This window comes from Arachis duranensis, chromosome 9, assembly GCF_000817695.3.
Source record: "Arachis duranensis cultivar V14167 chromosome 9, aradu.V14167.gnm2.J7QH, whole genome shotgun sequence".
NCBI lineage: Eukaryota > Viridiplantae > Streptophyta > Magnoliopsida > Fabales > Fabaceae > Arachis > Arachis duranensis.
Genome location: NC_029780.3, coordinates 110,388,462 through 110,407,812, shown reverse-complemented (window position 1 = coordinate 110,407,812; position 19,351 = coordinate 110,388,462). Strand labels below are relative to the sequence as shown.

Below are 19,351 nucleotides of genomic sequence, written 5' to 3'. Positions count from 1 at the left end.
AATCACAGCACAGTTTCAAACATTGCTTGGTGTGTCACTGATTGAAGTTCTGTCAAGACATTCAACAGAAGAGGTTTATCTTGGGCAAAGAGAGAATCCTTACTGGACTTGTGATGCTGAACCATTAGCAGCATTTGAGAGATTCAAACAGAAGCTCATAGAGATTGAGAACAATATCATGGAAAGGAACAAGGACAAGAGATTGAAGAACAGGAACGGTCCAGTGCAGATGCCTTATACCTTGTTGTATCCAAATACCTCAGATTATTCAAGGGAGGGTGGTCTCACTGGAAAGGGAATCCCCAACAGTGTTTCTATCTAAGTAGTAAGAATTTCCCTGTTTGCCAGGATCCCTTCTCTTATTGGGTTGTAAAAGATGATTGTTTTTCAGCTTAGTATTTAAATGTAATTGTTTATGCCAAGACTAGAGTATATGTGAAATCTATATGTTAATAGGCTTAACATTATCATGTTAGCACTTCATTGATTTGTTGGAACTTGTACAATAATACATCATGTAATGGTTTTGATTCCAAACTTGAGATATACTAGTAATGATCCTTCTTCTTTTGTTAAGTAGTTGACTTTAGTTTTTTTGCATTTAGAGTATTAGCATAATCGTTGACATGCTCATACACAAAAGCACAAAATAGAAACCACTTTTCGCTCATTCATATATAAATATATATGAGCCTTTTTGGGGAACTACACACCAAAAGGAAAAAGAAGCTAACAAAAAGAAAATACATAGAATCAAAGAAAAACTCAGAGTCTTTTCACTTGCGTTGTGTCTTATCTTCCTTTTCTTTATGTGTTGTGATACTTGTCAAGCTTGGTTAATTAAGCTTGCTTGCCATGGCCATGTATGAACCTTGCAGCTTCCTCTGTATATACATGAGTTTCATTGTCCAACCTGCCAATAGTAAAACATTTATGTCTGTCAACACTAGTATATGAGATTGGGAAAACTTCTTGTCATAGGTTAGCATTTCACTTACGATTTACGAACAACTTTGCTCAATGTTGATGCTGAAGAGAATGTTCTGCCGTCCAGATATCTATTTTCCCCTTTAATTCTTTGTCTCATTCTGTTGTCTAGCTCTTCCACACTCAGATCTATTGGAGAATCTGAGGCCTATTGTATTCCAACAGAACCCAAGAAAAGAAAAAAGTCAGCATCAACTCATCTATTTCATTCTATGATATTGCATGCCAATTTGTCTCGAGTCTTATAAAGAAAGATGTTTACCATGACCCAGCCCCAAATATCAGCATAGGATGGTATGTGAGCTGAATAAGGCACAACATCTGCAAACAATAGGAAACGTGATTGATTTACTATAACTGGGTATCAAATGCAACAAAAAGAAAGGACCATATCTAAAAAGGGAAATCTTTCGAATGTCCTGGAAGATTTCTTACACTTAAAAACCTGTCTCAAGGTGTTGTAGATAGATGAAAACACCTCAGTGTGGCTGAATATTCCAGCTGGTCCTGCCTGAAGTATAACAACAATGTAGAAATGTTACTTTAGTTTTGTTTCCTCTAATAAGTGTTTGATTCATGTTATGTACACTGGTCTTATAATACCTGTGTTACAAATATGCCACCCTGCTTCAGTCTAGGCTTGACAGTGCAATCATAGAAGGACTTGGTGTAGAGTTTATAACAAGGGCCTCCATCAATTGGGTCTGCCAAGTCCCCAATTATCACATCATACCTCTCTTCTCTGCTTTCTAGCTCGGCCCTTCATATAATGACACATTGCAGTAAAATTTATCACAATTTTTGCATTCATGGCTGATACCTATTAGAACTTGGTAAATTCAAGAATCATAAGTTATAATTTTGATTAACAGACCTGGCATCATTGATGATGACCTTAAGTCTCGGATCATGGAATGCTTCCCTGTTTGCCACTAAGTATGATTTGCAGAAGTCTACCACCTCCTGATCAATAAATAAAAGCTTTGAAGAAATGAATTTTGATAATATAGCTCCATGGAATGTATATTATCCAACTTAGGAGACATTAATTTACCTCATCTATATCACACATTATAACTGTGTCAATGGTATTATGCCTGAGCAATTCCCTTGCAGTGGATCCCTCTCCTCCCCCCATAATAAAAACATTCTTTGGGCTGAATGAATAAAAGTTCTAGGTAAATCACATGGGATTGGGAATAAAATAAGATTCTTAAAGAGCATATAGGAGGGAGTTACTTAGGATGGTGAAGGAGTGGTGGATGAACAAGACATTCATGGTAGATGAATTCATCTGTCTCAGCACTTTGAAGCTTCCCATCAATTACCAATGCCTGTAACAGCCACATAAACTTAGTTTCCTCTTCATAAAGGTAGATTTAATTCTTTTGTATAAAGAAGATGCTTACCTTTCCAAAGGGCTTAGTGTCCAATAGTGCAATGTCTTGGTATTGGCTAGTTCCTGTATGCAATATACTACAACCGATCCAAAGAAGAAAATGAAATTACTCTTACATTAGTGTGTCTTCATAATAAAAGCAAATAAGATAATTGAAATATAGCTACACTTTGCAATATAAAAAAAAACTCTTATTTTCATTTATGTACTGTTTGTATATGTATGTATGTCTGCCTTTTTCATAGCCATAGGCAAAAGGAGCTTATCATTTTTTAGGATCACTTTACTTTTCCTAGCATGAGAAGCTGCAATCACTAAAGATTGTTCCACTTGTTCTATTTTTGTCTCATTTGGACTCAAAGAAGTTCTTGCTTCTCTTACCATATTGTCTCTGGCTTTATTCTTTTCATGAATCTTCTAAAGTCAATAAGAAAAAGTTATAATAGTAAATCATAAATGAACATGAAAAGGCCAAAATGCTAGTGTGGTATTTCATGTGACAGTTAGTGATATGAGGTTTTGGATTAGCTAAGAACAGGGAAGAAAAAAGAGTAGTTAAAAAGATGTACCTATTAAGAGCAAAGCACCATCTTAAGTTGTCTTCAATCTCTTCTTCATACCAACAACTCTTCCTGTAACCATTCATAGAATGGCTCTGCCCATTTGAGAGAGCTACCTCACCCATATCTCCCTAAGCTTTAACAAATCAAAGAGAGCTAAAGAAGAGAAGTGTAGTGGAGAACATATATATAGAAGGTGAAGATGGTCGTAATCAAAAGGAACAAGAGAGAGTGATGATTATGTGAGGAAAATATCTAGCAAAGTAGAAGCAATGTATTCAATACTTGAAAAGAACAATAATATTCTCCTGGAGTTTCGTAAAAGCTACAATACAAATAAGCTCTATATATCTTGTCGTTTTTTGATGTTGATGCTCCGGAATATACGAGTAAACTATTATTTTAACTCTAAAAAAATTTAATTTTTGATCAAATTAGTTTTCAAAAGATAGAAATAACAATTTATCCTTCTAAAAATAATCTCAGTTAGACAAATATATTCATGATATAGCTAACATGTACCCTTAGGACTTTTTTTTAAAAAGATAGGAAGATTTGAACTCGCGACTTCTAAATAAATATGGAGAGACCATGTCATTTGAGTTATAACTCGTTGGCTTAAATTTTTTCATTTAATAGATACAAAACAAATGCATTAAAAACTTAAATTTTTTGTATTTTCAATAAAAATTTGTCAATTTGTAATCTTAAACTATGACTTTAGGACATATGATTGATAAGCCTAAAAAAATATATAAAGATCATATCTCAACATAGTCTTTTGTAAACTTACTTGAAAAATATAGGATATTTTCTCCTTCTAATTTTAATAGTTTTATAATTTATACTAAATGAATATTTTTAGGAAATATTTTACACGAATGCCAGAAGATTAAAAAAAATTGAAAACAAGGTCTAGTAATAAAACATTTTTTTTTGAGTGTACTTGCTAAATAATTTTCTGATATTTCAATAAAATTTGGACCAAATACATGAGATGTATGTTTGTTTGTATCTTATTAAATAAAATAGTACATTTGTGTTAAACTAAAACAATCTTTAGAGGACCAAATAGTATTTTCCTTGCAATTTGTGTGTAAATAAATAAATATATAGATTGCATGCATGCATGCATTATGCTGCAAGTTGCATTGACACGTTGGAAATGTATGTGTAATGTATAATATTGTCCATCTTATTAGTTATTAGAAGGAAAAAAGATAAAAGAGAAATGGCTAGGCTAATTATTAAAAAAAATATATTCTCTTATGAAGTTTGTGAAAAGATGGAAACATATTCATGCAAAATTAATATTTAAAAATGGTTAAATAATTTAATAAATTTAACTAAATTATTATCTAACCATTTATAATTATTAATTTTATATGAACACAAGTATATCTAAGTGTTCTTTCTTCCTTTCAAAAAATAAGAAGAGGGAGAGAAGGAAGCAACAAGAAGAAAGCGTGCCTCGGACATAATCATAAATATTCTCGTTTTGCACCAAAAGCTATATGCGAGAACTGCGCATGCCAATTAGAATATAAATATATTTATTGATTTATTCCCTTTTTGCTTGCAATTGAACTGCGCATGCCATGGCATAAGTAATCATCATCACTATCACAATCAACCCCAACCCATGAATAGGTAGCATGATGTTTCCACATACATAGGCATTGATGAAGACAAGGGAGACAAGAGATATTGTTGCTCATGCTAGCTGCCCAACCATGAATTCACATAAATCATCCTTGGTTTCGGAGTTCTTTCGAAGCTATCATGGACTCATTGTCCTCGTGTGCTTCCTCCCTCAACACTGAAATTATCAAAGCCAATTTCTTTCTTCCTCTTGAACTCTGTTATAGGCCACTACTGTTCTTACTTCTCATGATCCTTATTATTTTTTTTTCACATGAACTATCTCCAAATATAATTAAGGCGATATACAGTATATGTATAACATGATCTTCTTTTCCTTAGCTGATAGGGATGAGGCTGGTAATCTTATCTTGTAAATGCATAACTTTAACATCAAACATGAATGACTTTTGTACCTAAGATAAGTTTGGTTTGATCCTAAACTACAGGAGATTATAGTGCCATTGATTAGTACTATATACTTTTGTATGCTTTAATTTGATCAATTGATCTCCCTTTGGTTATGCGTTAAAGTTCCTTTTTGACATTTGCCTATCACTCAAAGCTAGTCTAAATTATCGTCTAGCACATAGTAGTGTATTCTACTATTATCAAAATATTATTTGTACAATATAATTAACTACTAAAATCAACTATTAATATATTTGTGTATAAGTAATATATATTATTTAATTTATTTTTTATATATATTTTATATTTTATATAAATAAGTAATTTTAGTAACTGATTTTAGTATAAATTATATGAATGGTATATTATATATGTATAGTGCAGTGTTTAATTTGTTTGACAAGTTGTTTGAAACTTATATCCTCTTCGTGAAATAAATAGGTCGCATAAACGATAAAAGCTGGGACTCCTTACTTTATAACAAATCACATTCAATTATGTACAAATCTTCACATGAATATGTGCCTTTTCTTCTTCTTTTCTGTTTGTTTTTTTTTTTTGTTTTTTCTCTCTTATAATTTAGGTCTAAGTTTACCTACCCATGCGCTTCAAGTCACCTCCATATGATAACAGGTTATCATTATTTTTTCTTTTGGTATTAGAGGTTCATTTTTTTGGGTCAAGGAATTACAGGTTATTTTTTATTTTGGTATTATAGGTTATTATTTATAGTAGGACCTCATCTTTTAACATGAGCCCACTGAGTAGCCAACTATGAAGCTTAAATTAAAAAAAAAAGAGATGCTAAGCCCATTGAAAATAAAAAGAATGTTTGTTTGTTTGATGGTATTTCCAAATAAGAGGAAAATGAATAATAGCATTGAGTATGATGGAGAGGGAAATAAGAGGTGTGAGGCTGTGGAGAGACATGGAATCAAAATCATGAATCATAATTGGTGTAAGTCATATTACCTTATCCATATATCCACATCCAAATCCAAATCCACACCACCCATCTAAATTTCAAAACAATACCTCTTCCTGAATCCTGATTCCAATTGATCTCCATCTCATTGTACCCTCTCATCCTGAAATGGCAATGGCAACACAAGCCTCCCTCTTCACTCCACCACTCTCTGCTTCCAAGCCCAGCGACCGTGCATGGAAGCAACCACCCGCAGTGTCCTTCACCACCGCAAAGCCCCAGCTCAGGTTCGCAACCATAAGAGCTTCGGCTGCAGAGGAGAAAGTAGAGGCTGCAGCACCTGCGGCTGAGAAGGAGGAGGCACCAGTGGGGTTCACCCCACCTGAGCTGGATCCAAACACGCCATCCCCAATATTCGGAGGAAGCACTGGAGGACTATTGAGGAAGGCCCAAGTGGAAGAGTTCTATGTGATAACATGGGATTCCCCGAAAGAACAGATCTTTGAGATGCCCACAGGTGGCGCCGCCATAATGAGGCAGGGTCCGAACCTTCTGAAGCTTGCAAGGAAAGAGCAGTGCCTTGCGCTTGGGACAAGGCTTCGGTCAAAGTACAAGATCAAGTACCAGTTCTATAGGGTCTTCCCCAATGGCGAGGTCCAATACTTGCATCCCAAGGATGGTGTCTACCCTGAGAAAGTCAACCCTGGTCGCCAAGGTGTTGGTCAGAACTTCAGGTCCATTGGCAAGAACGTTAGCCCCATTGAGGTTAAGTTCACTGGCAAACAACCCTATGATTTGTAATTCCAACTTCTCTTGATGAATCATTGGTTCCCTGATTGGGTTTTTCTCTCTTGTACTTATTATGATCATATTTATATGTGACAAATTAAATGTATGTTAAGCTCTGTACTTTTATGGTTTTCCTTTCCCCTTTTTATATTTTGAAGGGATTAGTATCATCAACATGTTTTCGAATATCAATAAAAAAAAAAAAACATGTTTTGGAATATGATGAATTTACTTTAGCTTGATCAAGACTACTCGAGCGGACAAATTCTCTGTATGTGAGGATAGAATTCATTTGTAAAGGATATGAATGAAGTGCATCTTAAAACATATATAACATATATAGAGACAAAGAAGAAAGAGACTCATATGGCAACTTACAAGGTGATGCATTTCCCATTGGCATCTTCGCAGCTTCGGAGATATATATTAACTATACACTTGGAATAGGGAATAGATACTCTCAATTGTTAAAAAAAAAATTAAGAGTGTCTTCGTTATTTTTTCTTTCATAAAATTAATGGTAAGAGATACTATTTTATTTTTTCCATTGTTAAAAAAAATTGAGTATCCTTTCCTCTCAGAATCGGATCACCACATTCATTTTCTGTTTGGTTATCACCATGAAGCATAAATACTACCTCACCAACTAATTAGGAATATTTTGAGCTTCCGAAATATCTAATACGTACGAGGTGATTGAAGACTCAGTTTCTTTTCGGGTGCATCATCGTTACTAAAATGCTCATTAATTGATATTTATAAATCACTTTCACAGTAATAGAGTAAACTTTATTCTTAAACCATTTGATATTTTAAGATGTACAGGTAAAATAGGAAATAATATTATTATTATTATATTACATCTTACAGTAAATTATGCACGTGATTAAAATGACGCCAATAATATAGGGGTCCTTGTGGTATTTTATTTATGTTCATTAATTATCCTTGTAAATTGATTGGGAAGTTGGGTATGTACAAGAAGATGGGCCTTGTAAGCCCACACCTAACACCCCAAAATAAATGTAATAATCAGGCTCCAACTGCTGCAGTGGTTAGCACAGCCTCTAGATCGCTCTTAGAACGTGTCAACGTTTCATCAGCACCGTCCATTTCGCTTACCCATATCTCGGGAATTACTTGAGGAACACTGTGCACACTCTCCACAGCATAATCTGCTCCTTTACATTTCACTGTCTTCCCAACCTTCACAAATCAACCCAAAAGCCATCAATTAATTCTAATTATAAAAAACTTGGTAATGAAATGAAACTTCGTACTTGTACGCTGGTTTAGAAATTAAATTAGAATATTACCAGAGCTGTGTGAAGACCCGTTTCTTTTCCCGCCGCAATATTGCGAGCGCTGTCATCCAGAAACAACTGCAAACATGCATTCCATATTTTAAAATTTTACTTCCTTCTAAGCGATTATATTAAAAATTTAACTTAGTTTTGTTTTCATTATACCGTGTGACGTGGATCCACGTTGGCAGCTTGGAGAGCGACCTTAAAGGCTTCCAGCGACGGTTTGAGGAGAACCGGGAACTCATCGGGTCGGGTTGCGTTGGGTAGGTTCGGGTTAATGGTCTCGAAGCATGTGATCTGTTCGAAGCAGTCCTTTATACCAAGGCGGTCCAACACCGTCAGCGCGTGAACCCGGTCCGAGTTGGTAAATATCTTGAGCATAGAAATAAAATAATTTTGCAATTTTAGTAATAGTATATATTTCGTGAAATTACTATATGAGAGAATTAAACATTTAAACGTACAAGTTTCCTTTGGTTGATACTGCATAGGAGGTTGCGTAACTGGATATCAGGCTTGATCACCTCGTACGGTAGCCTTCCGTGCACGAAACTGTATTTGGTGTCTCAAATTAAAATTGATCGACTTAAACAAGTAATTAAGTAGTTGTTAGAGTTGTAATTAATGAATAATCACTCACCTGTGGTAATCTTCTGCAGTTATGTCGTAGCCTAGTGCCTGCAGATTAAGAAATTAAGCTAAGGAATGAAGGTGGGAAAAGGGATTAGGGTAGAAGTGAATAGTGAATAGTGAATACTACTACTGACACGCAAACCGGCGAGGGTGCTTCCGTAATTTTTGAAGAGTTCAACGCGGAGTGTGGAGGCTTGCGTGTGGGAGAATCCACATTTCTCGATGAGGAAGAGTTCGATGTTCTTCTTCACGCACTTGTCGATTCCCAGGGTTGATGAGTACAAGGTGTCATCCAAATCTGTTTGTTCAATTCACAGATGGAATTAGAGAAAACAAGAAGAAATTAAAAGCTTGTTCAATTATAAGAGAGTAGTGTAGTGGTTACCGAAGAGGATGCAATGGAAGGGAGAAGTGGAGAATCCCATTCTTGTTTTTGATGAGAGGAAACGAGAGGGAGAGCGGAAATGAAGCTTCAGCTGAGGTCAATTTAAAGGGAAGGAGATGATGACGTGGAGCACGTGGATTGGATAGGCATTGAAAAATAATAGTGAAGATGTTGCGAACCGAGTAGAGCAGAGGGAATGGACCGGGCCCCACACTATTGGCGCGTACCTCTAACTACCATCTACTCTATTACATATACACGGACCAAAATACCCCCATCTCAGTGCTGGATTAATAGGCACCCACTTCAATTCATGGTAAGAAACAACCATTTGCATGGGATATGATACCGGGGCAAATTCGGAAGTTGATAACTGGCTATTTGTTTACCTATCATGCCATTTTGTCCTATGAGGAGTCAGATATGCACACTGAATTGTTTATCACAATTTAGAAACTAAGTTATTATTATTTTTTCGAACTATTCACCTAATTGTGAAAGTATGATTTTAACAAAAGAAGTTTCAAACAAATGAAAAGTAGAAATGAAAATCTTAAACGACGAATTTTAAAATATAAACTATTTTGCTGTATTTTACGAAGGATTACCATGTGTTCATAATACGCAGCGGAAAAAAAGAAAATAATCTTTAAAGATCTATTTTGTGCGTAAACTTTATTTCTATAATATAATATAATAGTAGATCAGATTTAAATACCTGAGTACGCTATCACACCGAGACCAACATTTGCTGTCAACCCCTTGACCAATGGACATCTGATCTAAATTGAGAAACCTCTTGCAACTCTTTGCACACCATAAAATTCTTCTCTAAAAATTAGTCTCACATACATTTATGTGCATAGAGGTAAAGGAATAACAACCCTTGTTATTCTCTCTGTCTTTCTCATATTTTCCTCTACTCTTGGCATACCTACATATAGTATGAGATTTGTTGTTGATTTTAAATTTGAATCATATCTTACTATTTTAATTTGAATCTTTCAAAATTTATGAATCATATTATAACTCAATTTGAAACAGAATCAGTTAGGATCTCATCCAACTTTATAATTCAAATTTAGAAATAGAATAACTGATTATTCTCAAATCTCATTTAATATTCTCAATTATCATACTATTATTATATTTTTGGTGCTAGCAAAAAAATATAATAATATTCCATCTGAATTAATATAATTATTTATTTGATCAAATCAAAATAATAATTAAATAATTCTATAGCAAAGGTTAGAACACTCGTTAGTGTGTGACCCCATAGGTTCAATACTAAGCGGGTAGTAAATTAGTCATACTAAATTTACTAATCAAGGTTGGCGTCTAGCAACACTCATCAACGACCCGATAGTATGAAGTAATATATTTTTACTAAGAACCTTAGAAAAACTAAGTATAATTCCTTCTATCTTTTCAGCTTTTGGTTAACCCTTAGAGTATAGTTTAATGTCAAACTCTAACTTGTTACCATTATTATAATGAACTGTGAATGACTTAAGAAACTCATTTCTTCATTCATTCAATCCCCTTGGCCAAGGTTTTATTCATCTCAGTCATTATAATCATAGAGCTCAAACTCTTTACCGAGAGATAGATTCCCTATTGACTAATCATTAATTCTACAAGTATTTAAATTATACCCAATATCCATTCAACTAGCACCCTAAGGTATTAGGTGTCCGGAATTAAAGTATAATAAATACATTGTTAATTACTATGACAGTCGCAGGTCAAAGGAAACTCTATTACTATGTTCATCTTGAGAATATCCTATTGACAAATATATGGTAATTATAACCATTAGGAATTCTCAAAGTGAGTCAGTCTAATGGTCATATCTCTATATGCACCATCTATATATATAATTTAATAAATGAGATCTATTAATCTTCATCCAATGAAGACCATTATATATATATATTGATATTTCCGGATTATTAATGTCCTTTTTAATAATCCTATGACCAAGAACAATTTTGATTAAATTATAAAAGATTTATCTCTCAATATTATGATCACTATCACAATGATAAATCTCTAAATTTAATCAATGACCTTATTATATTAACATTTTAATATAATGACAATAACAAATTATTTGACACGTGATTGATTGGATTGTGATCATACTACTTATTCCCAACATTTTATTCATATATCGTTTTTTAAGTTAGATTTAATTATGAAAGCTCTCATATTAGTCATTAGTCATTAGTCATTTTGCATGGCATCTAATCATCTATCAATATTCGGGCAAATGTTGGAGTAGATAAATTTAGAACCACATACCCTGGTTTCAAATCAGGTAAGCACAACTAATTAAATAAAATTTTTAAGAATAATCCTCGTCATGAATCATAATGGAAAACAAATAAACAATAATACGTCAACAACTTACGTACTCAACCCTCTAATGACAAATGACAAACGACAGTTTTGGAATCCAATTGAAGAGGAATAATAATGCACCGACGGAAATCATTTACAAACTCCAGATATTCTTTTTCTTTTATGCTTCTATGAATATGAATACAACTTATGAATTTTAATTTTTCATTATTTTGGGTAACAAATTAAATACTTAATACATTACACATTTCCACATTCAAGAGTAAACAAAACGCATTCAACAACTTCCTGTTTTCAAAGCGCGCTACTCACCATACATTATGAACGACTCTTCTTCTTCTTCCTCCATGAAAACAATTTTTTTGTCAAATTTGAAAATAATGAAACTTCAGAAATATACCCAAACGATTACAGAAATACACCCCAACAATTACAAAAATACACCCAAAGGATTACAGAAATATACCCAAACGGTTACAGGAATTCATCCAAACGATTATAGAAATACACCCAAAGGATTACAGAAATACACCCAAAGGATTTAAAAAATACACCCAAAATTCGTTGAAGTACACATTATACATATTTCAGAACTATTTCTCTTTCTCCTCCTCATCTTCTGCTGCTTCTTTTTTTTCAAAAATGATTTCAGAGCTTGATGTAAAAAAAATGAAAATCGAGAATAACGAAGAAAGGAAACAGAGAGAAAAGCACGTAAATGAAGAAGAATAACAGAAAGAGGAAGAAGAATGTGCAGTAAGAAGAAGAAGAAGGAGAAAGAGAAGACAAGAAACGAAAGAAAAGAAGAAGAAGAGGAAGAGGAAGAAGAACCAGAAAGAAAAAGAAAGAAATGAAAAAAAAAGAAGAAGAAGAAGAGGAAGAGGAAGAAGAACTGCAGCAAGAAGAAGAAGGAGGAGAAAGCGAAGGCAAAAAACGAAAGAAAAGAAGAAGAAGAAGAGGAAGAGAAAGAAGAAGAAGAAGAAGAACGTAGACTTTGTATCGCATTTTTAGAATTTATTCGTTAATTAACTTGTAAAGCATACAAATCCTAATGACTTGTATGCAGAACTTTTTTCGTATGTTTATTCTCATAAAAATAGAGATTTTCTAGACATAGGGCCACACGCATTTCTAGACATAAGAACATGATTTAATAATGACATGTGAAAAGTGTGACTTATTATAGATTCTTGGTAGAATTCATTCTAGGATCCACTAATTTCCACGATGCTTCATTAACGATAAAAAGTAGAACAGAGCATCAGTACCCAGTACGTAGTATTATAGAATAACATCGATTACTCGAGCTTGTAAATTAAGCGGATAAGAACAAGCCTCTGATGTTAATTAATTTATTTAATAAATTTTCTTTAGATTATGAGTACGATAATAATCAACGAACAATAATACTAAAGTGTATGCGCCTTCGATTATATACATCTATCTTGTTGAAGATAGATAAGGGCAAACGAAAACTCTTCTGGTTCTGGATAGGATCGGAAATTTAATAACACCATGTATTGTAAGCGATGACTCACTAGTAATAATAAGACAACTTTATATCAGAACTTATTAGAAGCTGGAGTGTTATATATTGTTTTTATATTTTATTTTTGTTGTTTGGTCTTCGGGTTTGCTACTTGCTAGTGCCAACTCAAATCCAACAAATTATGAAAACCAAGATTCATATCTTTTCTAACTCTCAGTTTCTAAGAAATATATATAATTTCTAATGTATTTAATATGTGTAATATATAGGATATATATGAGAGAGATTTTGTATGTGCATAATAAACAAAAAATGTCTATACACTAAAATAAGTTATAATAATATTTATATTTTAATATATATTTTATATTAATGACTGATTTTGATATATATGTAACATAATTTTTTTTTTTAAGTTATCATTCATCATACATAATTTATAAAAATATACTTTGCAATATCTGAAATTTGAATTTATAATTTTTAATTTGAATATGAAATACTTAACATCTTAAATAATATTATGTTAATGTCTATTTATGTATGTAAAATATTCTGAGTCTTTAATTTATATAAGGAAAGAATGATATTAAAGTATTTTAAAGTGAGTTAATAGTCAAAATCGTCTCTGAAAAAAATTTCGATCTCCATTTTCGCCTCCAAAAAATAAAATTAATCAAATTCGTCCCCAAAGATACCTTACCTGGTCACGTTCGTCTTTCTGTAATCTTTGTCGTTGAGTTGGCAAACGTCCACTGACGTATGCCGTTAACTGCCAAGATGGCAAATGCTAAGCTATACCATGTTTTTCCTGATAAGATAAGTCTTGTTTTAGAAGTCAAATTAGTCCTTGAGTGGATAAACTTTAATCCCAAATTTAACGATAAATACAGCGCCGTAAACACTTTTGATGGCATGCAATAGACCTCGATAGGAGCTGTAATCCTTGGTTTGCTGCCTAGATGGAGATAGGAAATGGGGTTGTGGTGGTGGTTTGTCGCATGCATCGCACGACAGTCATGGTTTTAGCGCTTCGATGCGAAGGAGGAGGTTGAATATTCATGACGGATCATGTTTCTGTGGGTTGAAGACTGTGATTAAAAAATCTGGGACAGCAAAGAATCCGAATAGATTGTTCCATACATGTCCAAGGTAATGGGTGAGTGATGTTGAAAATTAAATGTTTTTCATCTTGTTCTGTGCTGTTGGGTGTTCTTTGATTTTTTTTGTTTACTCCTTTTTGAAATTGCAGAAGGACAGTCATTGCAAGTATTTTAAGTGGGTTGATGATGATGACTATAAAGCAGTGGATGTATGTGGTACAAAGAAAGATGCAGGAACTGATATGGAGGTTGAAAGTGACTATGATGAATGGAGGGTGAAGGTGGTATAAAAACTGCTAATGATTTTGATGTTTGGATTAGTTGTGGTACTCTGTTGTTTGTTATGTACTTCTAAATAAACCCAATTATGCTCTGTGAACATGTAATGGTGTATTGAATTGCATGGCTTGGATGGAAGTAGTTATTTGAAGTTGGAAATAATTTCCTGTCAATTGTTATAAATTTATCAAATTTGGTAAACAATTCTCTGTCGCTGTTCATATGAATTATTATGTTAAGCTATAAACAAAATAAGCAACAAAGTAAGTAATCTTAGTAATAACTTGTCATTGAAGACTAATTGTCACATTGTATTAACAGAGAAATACCACAACAAAGTTATAATGTTCTCATGTCACCACAATACATTGTCTTTAGACTTAAATACCATACAAAAAAATAAGAAACAGAATGTTGTCCCATACAAAAAAAGAGTCAACCACAACACATTCTTAACAAATCAAACTTTTTTAACATTCTTTTTTGGAGCCTTGAAGCCCAGAGTAGGCACAAAAGTCATGAAGTTGGCCAGCCTCTTAGTAGTTTCAGAACTTGTCCCTTTAATGGTCTCAGCAGAAATAGCCACAGATCCAGTTGCAATAGGCTTAGGGGAGGACCTTAACTTTGCTTTTCTTTTAATCACTTGTAACTTAGGTGGCCTAGCTACCAATTGATCCTGTATACTTCAGTACCAAATAAATTTGTTAGATGATTAAATGAAGTTGAAATTTTTTAGGAATGAAAAGTGATGATACTACCTGTTGTGTATCTTGGGTTGGTGGAATGCTTTCAGATTGACTGATGTCAATCTCTGATGGAGGCTGGATGGGTCATGGAAGTGAAGGCAAAGGTGCTTCTGCTTCTGTAGCAATATCAGCATCAGTAGGGGCAGCATTTAGTTCAGGTTCAACACCTTCTGTAGCAGGGGCAACAACTGTCAGTTGCAGCTGCGTTTGCCTGGCATGTTTCTCAGCATCCATAGCTTTTTTCTTTGCACAACCTCTTTTGTTGTGTCCAACCTCACCACATTACATGCATCGGATTGGGTTATATTTTCTTTTCATCTTTGTCTTTGACCCAGTTGGTTGTTCTTCTTTGTCCCTTCTCCTTTTCTTTGTCGGCCTTCTAGGTTTAGGCTTCATTAGGGGTGGGACTGGTGCTGGATGTGGAGTTTTTTTTCATAGATCCTGCCCCTTAACCGAATTGACGTTGAAACAGTAAGTTCACCTATACGCTTCCATCTTCAACCAATCATGACAATATTCTTTAGCTCTCTTATCAATCTTGTCTTGTATAGCTGATATTGCATGCATACACGGCATTCTTTTCAAACCAAATAAAAAGATCCATTAAAATTGTTATCATGAATGAAGACATTATTAACTAATTGAGAGAAGAAATAAAAGTTGTTACCTATGAGCTATCAAAATCTGCAAGTGCATGTGTGCTTGCCCAGGTCAACCACCGTATTGGTTGGCCAGCCATGCACTTCGTACAATTCTTCTTTTTCATCACCAGACCACTGAGGAGCCCAATGGCGAGACAACGTTGTCATTGCTTCCAACCTACTTTGTTGAACATAAGGGAGTTTGATAGTTCAGCAACTTCTTCCTGTTATCAGTCATACTCTTCATGATGATTCTTCTTACTTCTTCAGCTAGGATGAGGATGGGCTTACTCCTTTCGTGCTTGATCTTTGCATTGAATGACTCACATGTGTTGTTGCATATATTATCCACTTTTGAAACCTCACTGAAATGCGCCTTCGTCCATGCTTCTTTCGGCCATTTATCAAAATACTCCCAAGCTTTCTCGTTTATGTTTCTATAAAATTCAATTGTTGTCCTTGACTGAGCTCATTCCCACACAAGGTCTTTTAACTTGCAGCTACCCCACTGCTTTGAAAAATTGCGCCACAAATGCCACACGCAGAAGCGATGGTAAACTCTTGGAAACACTTCCTGCACGGCAGGGATACAATCCTACACCAAAGGCCAAACACAAAAAGATATTAAATCATTTAAGTCCCCAACAAAATATTCATTAAATCAAATTGGTCCTTGAAACATGTTATCGTGAATAAATTACATTCTTACCTTTTGCATGTCTGAAATGAAGCATCATTTGTTCTCTCTATAGTCTCCAAGATCATTGTGAAGGAGCTTTAGAAACCATTGTCAATTATCCTTGTTTTCCACACTGACAATTGCATAAGCAATCACGAATATGTGATTGTTAGCATCTTGTCCGCAAGCAGTAAGTATTTGTCATCCGTGTAATGTCTTAAGAAACGCTCCATCTAGTCCAATTAAAGGTCTACAACCCGCCTTAAACTTCCTCTTGCAAGCATCAAGACAGACATAGAACCGATTAAACAGAGAAGGACTCTCAGGCATGGGGATGACACCAACTTGTACTATGGATCCTGGATTGCTAGTAAGTAATTCATTTGCATAATCCCACACCAACCCATACTGTGCTATCTCATCACCCTCTACAACTTTTTTAGCTATTTTTAGAGTCCTAGTGATGCATCTGCTATTGAGGTACACATTACATTTTCTTACAAACCAATCATATACCTCTCGATGTTTCATAGTCGAGTGCTTTCTAAACTTAGGTACTAGTTTACTAAGTGTCCAGGTTTGGGTGGCAGCTCTATTTTTCCTCCTTCTAAGGCAGGTGTGATTATCAACTAGAGTTTTAATTTGTCATGACAAGTCTTGTTTGTTACATGCACAATGTACCACCCATGGACAATCCTCTGACTTACAAACAGATCTAACCCTAACTCTATCATTCTTTGTAAATAAAATATTTTTACCCCACTGGATAGTGTAATTCCTAGTAGCTTGCATAAATTCAGCTTTTGACTTGGATATCATACTAACCTCAAATTTCAGGTTTTCAAATTTGGTCTTTTCATTAAATTGAGGAAAAACAGTTGGTGACTCCTCATCAGTGTCTAACTCTTTGCCATAATCCTCTGAGTGCCATAAGTCAGCATCTGAGGCACCATCAAAATCATCATCATCTCCTTCTACATCTACCAAATCAAAACATGAATGACATTAAACCTTGGCCAAATCAATTAATAAATCAATACCACTAAGGAAACCCTTAAACATACCAGATTTAAAGCTTTCTTCATCTTCAAAACCCTCATAGCGTGAGTTATCAGTGTCTATTTCTTTATCCCCTAATCTAGACTTAGGAGACCTATGCTTCTTCATGGCTTCAGCTTTCTTTTGCTTTATTGGTGCACCTTTTCTGCTGTCACTATCACTGTCACTACAATACAAATTGTCTCCTAAAAATTTGGGAGGCTTGTACAACTCATCTTCGGCACTCTCATATGAGTCATGAGAGTCAGAATCTTCTTCCTAGATGGGACCTTCTTTTACACATCTTCCAGATCTTGTGAATCTGCATACATTGGTATTTCCCTTGTTCATATTACTTTCTGAGTTCTTGGCTGGTTGAGATGATGTTTTGGAATAAGGTGTGATTGTCTTCCCTTGAAGGTTGGTTTTGGTTGGCTGAGGGTGGAGTTTTGTGGACTGCAAGGGAGTCTTTATGGACTGGGAGGGCTTATATGCTGGTTTGGTGGGCTGAAAATTAGGCTTATTAGGCTTACTGGGCTGTGAGACTGCCTTAGTAGGCTGAGAATTGTGCTTACTAGGCTATGAGGCCGCTTTAGTGGGCTGAGAGGTTGGTTTTTTGGGCTGAGGGTGCATTCTAATAGGAGTCTTGACAGGTTGGAAATGATGCTTCTTGGCCTGAGATCTGGACTTCTTCTTCTTGCTACTTCCTGCTTCTAGAAGAAATACATCTTCCCATATGTTGTCCATTACACATGGCTGTAAGATGCAATCCTCAAAGTATAGGTTGATCAAATGTTGGTTCCTCTTACAATCCTTGCACATTGCAAGCAAGTCGGCATCTGTCACCAACTTCTTCAATCCGGATGCAATGGAAAATCCAGGAACTTTCCACTAATAGTTTCCAGCTTCAATATATCCCAACTCCTTATAGTAACCCCTTACAAAAAACACATCAAGTGTGTCTCCCTCAACACCCATCAATACCTCTGTATTATCAGGTTCATAAACCATCTCTCCATCCTCTCACGTTTTAAACAACCCGCCATGTTGAAAAACAAACGTCATGGGAGGACCCTCCATCTACAATAACAAACACGAAAACACCATTAAAAAATAGACCAGCAACAACTACTCTCTATGTGTCACCAACTACTAGACCCAGTTTGTACCAATCAACCATTAACCCAAAATAAACATGCAACAGATACCATCACTAAATTCAAACATCCCTTACTAAAAATCATAACAGAGCCAAATAAAGCAACACAATCTCATACACCAAAATGATAAAAGAACACTTATACAAACCCTTGGTCACCCCAAACCCTATCTTAAATCAAACGAACACTAACACCACGACAGTAACAATACATCACACTACAGAACAAGTAAAAAATCATGAAAAAAGTTACATCCTTACCTCTCACAGTCTCAATGCCTTCTTTCATTATCAATGCTGCTTCAGTATAAGATCAACTCTGCATTCAATAGCGACAACTTCTCTATTGTAATCGTCAACCAACACTAACGATTGTTGATGAGGTGGTTCAGAACTTAGGTCAAACGCTTAGGGCATACCTTGTGGGAAACGATACGTTTTGGAGCGAAACAGAGAGAGATGGTTGATATGAGACGGGGATGAGGCTTTGCAACGTTTAAATCTCCCTTCTAAAGACAAAACAGTGACGTTTCAAGACTAGGAGAGCCTTCTACCAAAACGGCATCGTTTTGATTGTCTGCCACGTTGGCAATTAACGGCACACGTCAGCGGACGTTTGCCAACTCAGCGACGGAGATGACGAAAGGACGAACGTGACCAGGTAAGGTATCTTTAGGGGACGAATTTGATTAATTTTATCTTCCGGAAACAAAAATGGAGATCAATTTTTTTTTCAGGGACGATTTTGACTATTAACTCATTTTAAAATGTATGTACTAGTTGATGAGATATTATCATCTTTTGAGAAATATG

General features: G+C 34.8%; 4 protein-coding genes across 4 annotated transcripts in view; 2 read left to right on the top strand and 2 right to left on the bottom strand.

Annotated features, from left to right (window-relative positions):
• LOC107466861 (linoleate 9S-lipoxygenase 5) overlaps positions 1–576 on the top strand; it is a gene marked incomplete in the record, with an annotated part of 6,490 nt that extends 5,914 nt beyond the window's left edge. Inside the window, 1 exon segment of the mRNA XM_052253872.1 lies at positions 1–576. Within this exon segment, the coding sequence (XP_052109832.1) occupies positions 1–322 (322 nt within the window).
• Positions 577–591: 15 nt separating this feature from the next.
• Positions 592–3,180, bottom strand: LOC107466956 (thermospermine synthase ACAULIS5-like). Its single transcript, XM_016085955.3, has 10 exons — positions 2,956–3,180; positions 2,397–2,463; positions 2,227–2,321; positions 2,042–2,144; positions 1,862–1,950; positions 1,591–1,747; positions 1,423–1,498; positions 1,250–1,308; positions 999–1,135; positions 592–913 (listed from the first exon to the last, which is right to left on the bottom strand). Exons 1-10 carry the CDS (start codon positions 3,069–3,071, stop codon positions 841–843), a joined length of 972 nt encoding a protein of 323 aa, XP_015941441.1. The 5' UTR covers positions 3,072–3,180; the 3' UTR covers positions 592–840.
• A 2,709-nt stretch (positions 3,181–5,889) lies between these two features.
• LOC107466958 (photosystem I reaction center subunit II, chloroplastic) lies at positions 5,890–6,838 on the top strand. The gene has a single exon (XM_016085957.2). The coding sequence runs from the start codon at positions 6,092–6,094 to the stop codon at positions 6,722–6,724; it is 633 nt and encodes a 210-aa protein (XP_015941443.1). The 5' UTR covers positions 5,890–6,091; the 3' UTR covers positions 6,725–6,838.
• Positions 6,839–7,532: 694 nt separating this feature from the next.
• LOC107466957 (uncharacterized) lies at positions 7,533–9,189 on the bottom strand. The gene is made up of 7 exons (XM_016085956.3): positions 9,038–9,189; positions 8,787–8,950; positions 8,660–8,697; positions 8,484–8,571; positions 8,182–8,391; positions 8,029–8,094; positions 7,533–7,918 (listed from the first exon to the last, which is right to left on the bottom strand). The coding sequence occupies exons 1-7, from the start codon at positions 9,075–9,077 to the stop codon at positions 7,745–7,747; spliced, it is 780 nt and encodes a 259-aa protein (XP_015941442.1). The 5' UTR covers positions 9,078–9,189; the 3' UTR covers positions 7,533–7,744.
• Positions 9,190–19,351: the final 10,162 nt, after the last annotated feature.